This window comes from Carex rostrata, chromosome 13 (assembly GCF_964058835.1).
Source record: "Carex rostrata chromosome 13, lpCarRost1.2, whole genome shotgun sequence".
Taxonomy (NCBI): domain Eukaryota; kingdom Viridiplantae; phylum Streptophyta; class Magnoliopsida; order Poales; family Cyperaceae; genus Carex; species Carex rostrata.
The window spans coordinates 1,941,527-1,950,876 of NC_135930.1; the positions used below are offsets into that span (position 1 = coordinate 1,941,527).

General features: G+C 35.0%; 1 protein-coding gene across 1 annotated transcript; it reads right to left on the reverse strand.

Moving 5' to 3' along the window:
- Positions 1-402: 402 nt before the first annotated feature.
- LOC144564440 (putative disease resistance RPP13-like protein 3) lies at positions 403-7,885 on the reverse strand. The gene is made up of 3 exons (XM_078314039.1): positions 7,263-7,885; positions 5,139-5,924; positions 403-2,575 (listed from the first exon to the last, which is right to left on the reverse strand). Exons 1-3 carry the CDS (start codon positions 7,883-7,885, stop codon positions 403-405), a joined length of 3,582 nt encoding a protein of 1,193 aa, XP_078170165.1.
- Positions 7,886-9,350: the final 1,465 nt, after the last annotated feature.

Genomic DNA, 9,350 nt, shown 5'->3' on the forward strand with positions numbered 1-9,350 from the left:
TCTCCCTTTTTGTTTGCAACAACCCATCATTTCTTTCGGTTGAAATTACTCGTTTCTTTCCTTCCTCAACATTTCTACAGAGCTAGACCACCCACAATTTAACCCTTCCCTTTTTTTTCACTAATTTTGTTTTCTCTATTTTTTAGAGGTAACACCGTGCAAAGTATATATGAACAACAAATTAAGACGGAAATACTGTAAAAAAATCTTACAAATACCAAAGAAACAATGAGATCTTACCAAATGTTCTCCGCACAGATAGAATACGCACAATTAATTTGTGTAGGTATTTGGGAGCTTGTTGGTTGTAAATGTGCATCAATCTTTGGGTGCTCCCACTCCCGAGATCTGGCGTTCATACCTTTTGCCCTATTACTTCTCATTGGGTATCTCACGTGAGATTCAATTTAGTAAGAGCTCTCGAAGAGCCTGCACCTTTTGCCTTGGATCTTCTCCTCCAATATGTTGTCGTAGCTCACGTGAGGGGCCCTTTATTAATAGCTCTTGAAGATCCTGCACCTTTTGCCTTGGATCTTCTCCTCCAACATGTTGTTGTAGCTCACGTGAGGGGCCTTTTATTAATAGCTCTTCAAGAGCCTGCACCTTTTGCCTTGGATCTTCTTCTTGTATATGTTGTAGTAGCTCACGCAAGGGACAATGTACTAATAGCTTTCGAAGAGTCTGCATCTTTTGCGCTAGATCTTCTCCTTGCATATGCTGCTGTAGCTCACGTGAGGGGCCATTTACTAATATTTCTTCAAGAGTTCGCACCTTTTGCCTTAGATCTTCTTCATGAATGCGGTGTTGTAGCTCACGTGATGTGGAATATTCTAATAGCTTTTGAAGTCTCACCACCTTTTTTTTTAGATCTTCTCCTTGTATACGTCGTTGTAGCTCACGTGAGGGGCCCTTTACTAATAGCTCTTCAAGAGCCCGCACCTTTTGCCTTGGATCTTCACCTTGTATATGGTGTTGTAGCTCATGTGAAGGGCAATTTTCTAATAGCTCTTGAAATTCCCGCAGCAAGTCCTCTTCTTCTACATTGGACAGCATTTTATCTTCTTCTTTTTCAGGCATGCGGTGTAACTCACGTGAGGGATCTGTAAATACTGGCCCTTGAAGAGTTTGCACGTTTTGCCCACGAGTTTCTCCTTGCAGATGGTGCTTTAGTTCACGTGAGGGGCCTCTATTTAATGGCACGTGAGGAGTCCGTACCATTCCTCCTGGATCTTCTCCTTGCATACGGAGTTGTTGCTCTACGGGACCACTACTTAATGGTTCTTGTAGATTCTGCTCTTTTTTCTCTGGATACCCCCCTTGCATATGGTTCTGTAGCTCACCTGAGGGGCCCCTTACTATTAGCTCTTCAAGAGACCGCACCTTCATTGGTTCGGGAAGTTCGTTCAATTTAGGACAATCAATTTTGAGGTGACTAAGGATGGGCATAGTTCCCTCTTCCACCTCCCACTGACATAGCTTTGGCAAGTGTTTAAGCTCTAGTTTTTTGAGGTTAGGAAACTGTCCGGTTGAACATCTTAGCTTTGTTCCCAAATATGAGTTATCCCGTAACTGAAGTATCCGGAGGCTCACTAGCCGCCCAAATATGGGTAATGGATCTTCCTGAAGCTTTGAAAATTCAAGCGTCAACTTGATGAGGCTTGTTGGGAACATCAAAAAACTTGGGACAACTCCCCACACTCCCCCGAGATGTAGATTTTTTATCCTCTCATGACAAGGTAAGTTGTTTGTATATAATTCATCAGTTGCAAATGGTAGCAAACACCCATCTGTTGCTACAATCTTAAGGGAGACCAACTGTTCTGTTTTTTTCAGCACATTCATGAGAGTTTTCCAATTTTCTGAGGGTTGTAAAATAGGATCTCCTGGCTTCTCTCTCCCATAGAGGATCCCTAACGTACGCATGTTTTTGATAGTAGAACCCAATCTAGGAACTTCTCCATGTCCCACACCTTTTAATGTCTGTAGATTTGTAAGGTCATCCCACTTTAATTGGAAACTTTTTTCAAAATCCTTGCAAACATATACATGTCTTAGAGTTGGGATTATGGCATCAAACCGGTGTGTGGTTTCCTTAGAATGATCTAAATGTGTTCCCTTGAAATCAATGGTTTCTAGATTATAGAAGGAATTCTTCCCAAATATTTTTGGTCCAATAGTGCAATATCTAATACCCAAGTACCTCAAGTGTATCAAGTCCCTTGAACTGAATTTTTTCATTTTAACACCCTCAATGGTTAACACTCTAAGTAGTCTAAAACCAGTATAATTTAGTACCCTAAAGCCATTATAATTTGAAGAATTTGGCGCAAAACCAAAATAAACTAAAGAACGAGTGTTTTCTGAATAAGCGCCATGCTCCATAGGAGTGCAAAATTGCACTGCTGCTCGGCGCGGCTTTATAGAAGCCAGCCGTTTACCATCTTCTGCAGTTGAGAATATGGTGAAGAAGTTCTCTTCCTTGGCTTGGTGGATAGCCAGGTCACGTAGAAGAATATGCATGCTGCAATATTTGTAGTTGTCGGTCCAAGATTTTTCAGTGACTTGAACCAAGCACCTGGGACATTATTTTACATTCAAATTGACATAAGAAAAGAAGGAAAATAATGTTTGATGAATAATTAAGTATTCCTTAAATCAAATTAAATTGATAAAAGTTTAACGCTCGGCTATGTGCTGTCCAAAAAAGTCCATATAAATGAAGATCTATGTTGCATGGATACGGGTACGGATATCGAAGTTATTAATTTAGTACAGTGGCAAATGGTATAGGGGTGTTCATCGGTTTGGTTGAAACCGAACCGAATTAGGCAAATCAAAGTTATTAATTTACATTGCAACCGAACCGAAATATATTAATTTATTTATTTAAAACAATTGATTTATAATAAACCGAAGTATTTAAAGCAATTTATTAAGAAATAAACCGAGGCGGTCCAGATCAAATTGATAATATATAAAAGTTCGGCCGGTTCGGTTATTTCGGTTTTGAAGTTTTTCAAACCGAACCGAACCGAAGTTATATGTCAGTTTTAAAAAAAAACCGAACCGAACCATTAAACCGAAAAAACCGAACCGTTTGATCTGAACTAATTTGGTTCGGTTCAAAACCGAATAAACCAGACCCAATGAACACCCCTACATATATCAGGGTTGTATCCCACACACTGACAAAGCTGTATCGTACAGTTTGACCACGTATCGGAGACCGTATCAAGGGGTTGAGGATACACCACAAAAGCCGATACGTCAGCTGGCGTATCAGATATGTATTGTGGCTGTATCGGATGCATGTCGGTATCCGATACGTGTCCGATACGAATACGAAGCCTACATAGGAGTATGAGGTAACATAGATGAAGATGTAGATGCAATGAGGCATCTGATTTGAGTGGATATATTATGTAGAAGTCTAAATTTATTTAGGAACTACTAGCCACACGTATTTGCCATGTTAATGTTCTGATTTCTCCATTTTTTTCGAAAACATTCCTAAACTTCCTTTTTTTTATTGTGATATCCTACCATTTTTAAAATTTCATTTAAAGATAGATTGCAATTCCTAAGAAAGCTGCAATTTTGAAAAACTCCCGAATTTACGATGAATATATATGGTAAGCTAGAGGATAATGCAAGGGTTGGCATATGAGAAAGCATATAAATAAGCTTCTGTGAAGCTTTTCAAAAAAAAGAAAGAAAGAGAAAGCATATAAATATATATATTTATATTTAAATCACCATCTATCTCTTCCTCTAAGCGGATCCGAACCAGCACATCATGTGATGAATCATAAATATTAGATTTTCTAGGTTTGCTCTTTTCTGGACTCTTTAGAGAAATTTTACTGAAACAAATATTAATTAAATATGAATTTTGATGATTATCCATCAATTTAGTTTGCATTGAATTTTAGGAGTGAAGAGGAAACACTTTTTTTTATCGTCAGAACATTTTTTAAATTCCTTTATAATTTATTCATATTTTTTTAATTTTAAATTATTGTTGGACAATATCAAGTATATTGGATATGCCGATACATATCATATCAGTGATAAAAAGTTCTTTTTGGATAAGAATTATAATTCAAAGAGTATGAATATGATGGAAGAATATTAAAAGAATAATAAGTGCAAGAGTAATGAAAGTGGTTTATTCATAGTGGTATTTATTATGTGTGATGATAAAAAATAAAATAGCATTAAAAAGAATATCCTGTCTCTTTATTAACTATTTTGCTGTTATTCTTTAAAATAATGATATATACATAGAGTAAGGCTTGAGTGCTATGGATAGCATAGAGGGCTACGGTGCTACGGCTCAATATTTAAGTTTTCAAAATTCTAACGGTCGATCCGAACCGTTCATCTTTGTTCTCCATATTAATATGTGTTTGGAGATCAAATTTGACATTTTTTGAAAAAAATTTACTATTTTTTTAGCTAGGCAGAAAATCACTTGATCTAAAAAATTCTGCACCATTCAGATATTTGATTTTCTAACTATCTAAAAAAAAAGTAAAAAAATTCCAAAAAATGTAAAATTTGGTCTCCAAACACATATTAATATAGAGAACAAGATGAACGGTTTGGATCGACCATTAGAATTTTAAAAACTCGAATATTAAGCCGTAGCACCGTAGGTCTCTATGCTATCCATAGCACCCAAGTCTTACTCTATATGAGTCTATAGACTTTTTAAATTTCGAATATAGACTTTTTAAATTTGACCTGTAAGCTTATATAAGTTGTTGAAAAGCCTTTAGGACTATATATATATATATATATTAAAATCTGAAATACAAAAAATTTGAAGTATGTTAAAATTGTTAATTATATCAAGCATCTCTTTGATAAAATAAAACCAGCCTAAATTATATTAGAAAAACCAATCGAAACATCTTTGGGAGAATGGTGTAATGAATGAGGTAAACAAGAGCTCATGTGTGCAATTAATTGTATTTCGGGGGGAGTCTTTTGACATGAATTAGTGTGCTTATTTTTAGATAGTTGTAAATTTAGTCTGAACGGGTTGCGACTGCATGGGCTGGTCTGGGCCGAAAACACATTATATTACTACTTTTATACATGCAACTTGAAAAATATGACTGAAAGGTAAGTACCTTTTTATTAGCTCTTCAAGGAATCCCTCAGCTCTGTCCTCCATTGTTCCATCTCCGTATTTTGGTACGAATCCTTCAGCCAACCACATTCTTGTAACGTGCTTTCCGGAAATCTTATGATTTTCGGGAAATGAAGCAAAATAAAGAAAACAAGGTTTGAGGTGGTAAGGCAAGTCTTCATAACTCATGGCTAGGACCTTCGAGCAGTTCGATTCATCTTCATTATGCCAATCCATGGTCAGCTCCGCATTGCTCCAAGCAGTGTAGGTGGGGTCTCTCCTTGCGAGGATATTGCCTAGCACAACCAATGCCAATGGTAGCCCACCACATTTTTTTGTCAATTTTTTGGCGACTTCCAATAGACTAGGAAGGTAATTCTCAGGTTGTATGTGTTGTTGAAAAGCTTTTTGGAAGAGGAGAGCTAGACTGTCATTGTCATCTAGGTAATGGAGTCTATATGGTTTTGTATTGCAATCTGCTGCGATAGCAACATCAAGCATTCTCGTGGTAATTATCACACGGCTCGCATTGTTTTCATCGGGTAATGCTAATTTCAATTGCTCCCAAAGATCAGTGGTCCACACATCATCTAGAATAATTAAGTACCTCTTACGGCTTAAGGAGCGATTAAGCATTGCCCGTAAATCCTTATATGTCATGGTTGGATCTTGGTGTTTCATTTTAGGTTTGATTGAGTAAATAATTTCTCTCAAGAGATTTTTTACATTAAACTTTGAAGAAATGGACAGCCATGTGCAACAGTCGAATTGCCTCTTGGAATGAACACTGTGGTAACAAGAATGAATGGGTTACATCATGAAAAAAGGCAGTAGAAAGAGGAAATTTTATTGCAAATTTATCCATGATTCCATATTTGACAATATGTATTATTAATAAGATTTGGACCACACTTTGTGACAAATTTATATATCATTATGGAATAAGAAAATTTAAACCACTTCTTTGGGTATAAATTACCTTCAAGCTAAGAATATTTGGACCAATTAATACCATCTTGTAAATTCTATTAACAGAAGCCGGGAGGTTATTATTATTTTTTTTTAAGTTGGAAGTTAAACCACAAAACTATGTATTATCCATAAGGAATTTTCCATGTAAGTTTGAAACCTGCGGCCTTTTACATAGAGAGGTTATTGTCTTTATCACTAAATCAAAGGGTGATTCTTGATAGACTAGTTTTGATGAAGGGTACAAATTACTGTGATTATTAATGGAATAAATTATCTGAATTATTTATTGAGTGTAGCTAACTGACATTTCAATGAATTTACGTGCATATTTGCAAAACATCAGAACATAATTTTGTCGATCAATTAAACTACAAAGAAAATCCCTTTATATAACCCAGTATGATATATTACATAATTTTATGTTCATCAAACCGGCAGGATTTTGTTCCCATAAAAAAAAAAAAAAAAAAAAAAAAAAAAAAACGTTTCAGATTGGTAGGTAACAATTCCATGCAAGGTAATTAAATGCTGATAGTAATGAAGAACTTATCAGAAAATCTCCTTATTTTTTACGGGTCTGTTCAGCAAATAGTAGATTAATTAGAGAAAAAAAAAGTGAGAACAAGTTGAATTTGAAATGAACTCTATTTTACATTATTTCAGTTGTGTTTGTTGGGAAGTAGAAGAATAACAAAATGAAAGAGTGGAAGATATTAGTAAATTAAACAATTTCATATATTAGAAAATGTCAATTACTCCATTAATATATTGGCTCATAACTAGAGAAGCAGAGAAGGAACCCACTTGTTAAAAGTAGAGGTTTGACCATAAAAATTAAAACTAAATTCTACTTTTTCTATTTTCACAATTTCATTGAATTAAGTTCTTATTTAACTGAAATAAAGCCTTTATTCAAATTTACTCCCATTTATCTCACCAGCGGAACAGGCCCGCACTTGATTAGATTAAAGAATTGAAGTATTTCATAACTTGTTAAGAAAAAGAAAAATCTAAACCAAGTATCGAATTTGAACTATTGACTTCTTAACAATTAGCTAGTTTTCAGATTTAGCAATTTTCTTGTTTAGATTGTTCCACAAATATTTACGCACTTTATATAGAAACGTCGGGTTATAAAAAAGAGCACACGCACCTACTGTATACTAATTTGGCCAGGGTGGTCTTCCCAAGGCCGCCAGTACCCACAATCGAGAGCACCATGCGCCTTGAAATCTTGCTATCAAGCAGCTGCATAAGTATCTGGTTTTTGTCAGCCTCAAGACCAACAATTTCTGAGTCATCAACATCGTAAGGTTTCGTCAGCCTTAAAGGTAGGCAACAAATTTCTTCATTACCAACACCAAGATCTGTTTTTCTCAAGTGGCTGGGTCGGCACTGGTCAATCGAATTGAGGTTGCTTATGATTTCTTTGAGTTCGCCACCCAGCTTGTTCATTTTGAAGCTTTTTTTTACAGCCGTCTGAATTATTTTAATCAACCGGCAGGAGTTTTTTGAACGGTTTTCTTCAATCTCAACCAGGAAGGTATCAATCACATCTTCTATTCTGTAGGCTATGTCTCTGACGCGAATCACCCACTTTTTTACCAATTCATCTCCCTTACGCTGGGAATTGGCATCTCTTAGATAGGCTTTGATTTTGTCAAGGTCCTGCTTCATCTGGGTGATCTGCTCATTGACATGGTGCAGTTCCTGAGCTTTCATCTCCAAGGTATCATTAAGCTTGTGCAACACCAAGCTCACAGCTGCCTCTGCCATGTATTGCGATTGTGGGAAGTGTCTTTCTGTTTTATGTTTTGTTGTATATATTCTTAATTTTGGCCGGGTTCAGTGGTGGGGTGGGGGTTGAAGGTTAATTGGCGGGAATAATACAGCAGGAGTGGTTATATATATATAGTGCTTTGCTGAATTTTAAATTAGACAAACAATTGGTAGATTGTTTTTTATTTCCTCTATAATGCATACAAGGGCGGATCTACTATAATTTAGGGAGTGCTTAGTTACTGCATTATGATTTATTTATTTTTAATAATGTATATTAAAATTTATATGTAGCTGTAGTACACATATTACGAATTTTACGTTTTTGTCTCCGCCCCCGAATACACAGCTGCTTATTTAAAATGGATTGTTGAATTAAATATGTGCTTTGCTGAATATTAGTTTTGGAGAAATTGCAGATTTGCATCTGGTAAAATATATGCACACGAGAATCTATATATGTTGAGTCATACACACAAGTCGATACAGCACACAGAAGTACAAAGGTTAATGGTGATACTTCAACTTATTTCAAATTATATAACAGGGGTGATAAGGACACGATAAATATCTTCGCAGCAAAATGGCTACAGATTATTTAATTTAACACCTGTTCTTTCAAGCAAACGAAATTGCATAACATCTGTTCTTCCAAGAAAACGAAATTGCATCGATCTGGCGGATTGGTTTGACCAAAATTGAGGTTCTAAATAGCAATTATCGCGAATAGCATAGCTATAACAAAAGCTATCTAAATAGTGTTTTTTTCTTAAAAAATTATATTATGTAATTATAATAATTATCAACATTATATAAAGTCTCATAGAGCACTAACTAATACCAAATTGATTAAGAAATAATAATATTCATATTTAATCAGTATAAAGTTCAAATTCATATGCAAAATACCTCTAGATAATATCATAAACTATATATTTTTTTATTGAAAATAATCTAAGCATCATGACACAGACTAATTAGTTTCTCTATTAAAAATAACCTAAACATAATGTCATAAATTATTCATAGTTTTCTATTTAAAAACAAAATTAAAAAAAATTGGCCCTAAATAGAAATTTTAAATTTGAACCATGAAATAAAAACTTATGTAGCATAGCGTGCGTTATTTGCGATACATGCTACGCGCTATAACAAACCTCTATTACTATTATAGCGGTCATAGCTAAAATAATGCACTTTTATCCCATTACTTAGTGTTTAAAGTCTAAATAAGCTGTAACGCAATATAACACTGACCAAAATCATATCTTTCGATCCGTCAATTGAGAAACCTTTGCAATTTTGGTGTGCTGCTTCTGACATTAATTAAACTTACTGAAACAGAAGTGATTCTCTATTTTATTTAAACTAAATTATAATTTTGGTGGTAAGAACAAGAGAATAGTAAACATATGTTTTTATTACGAGGAGTCTAGTTGGATTTAATTGTTCATCTCATATC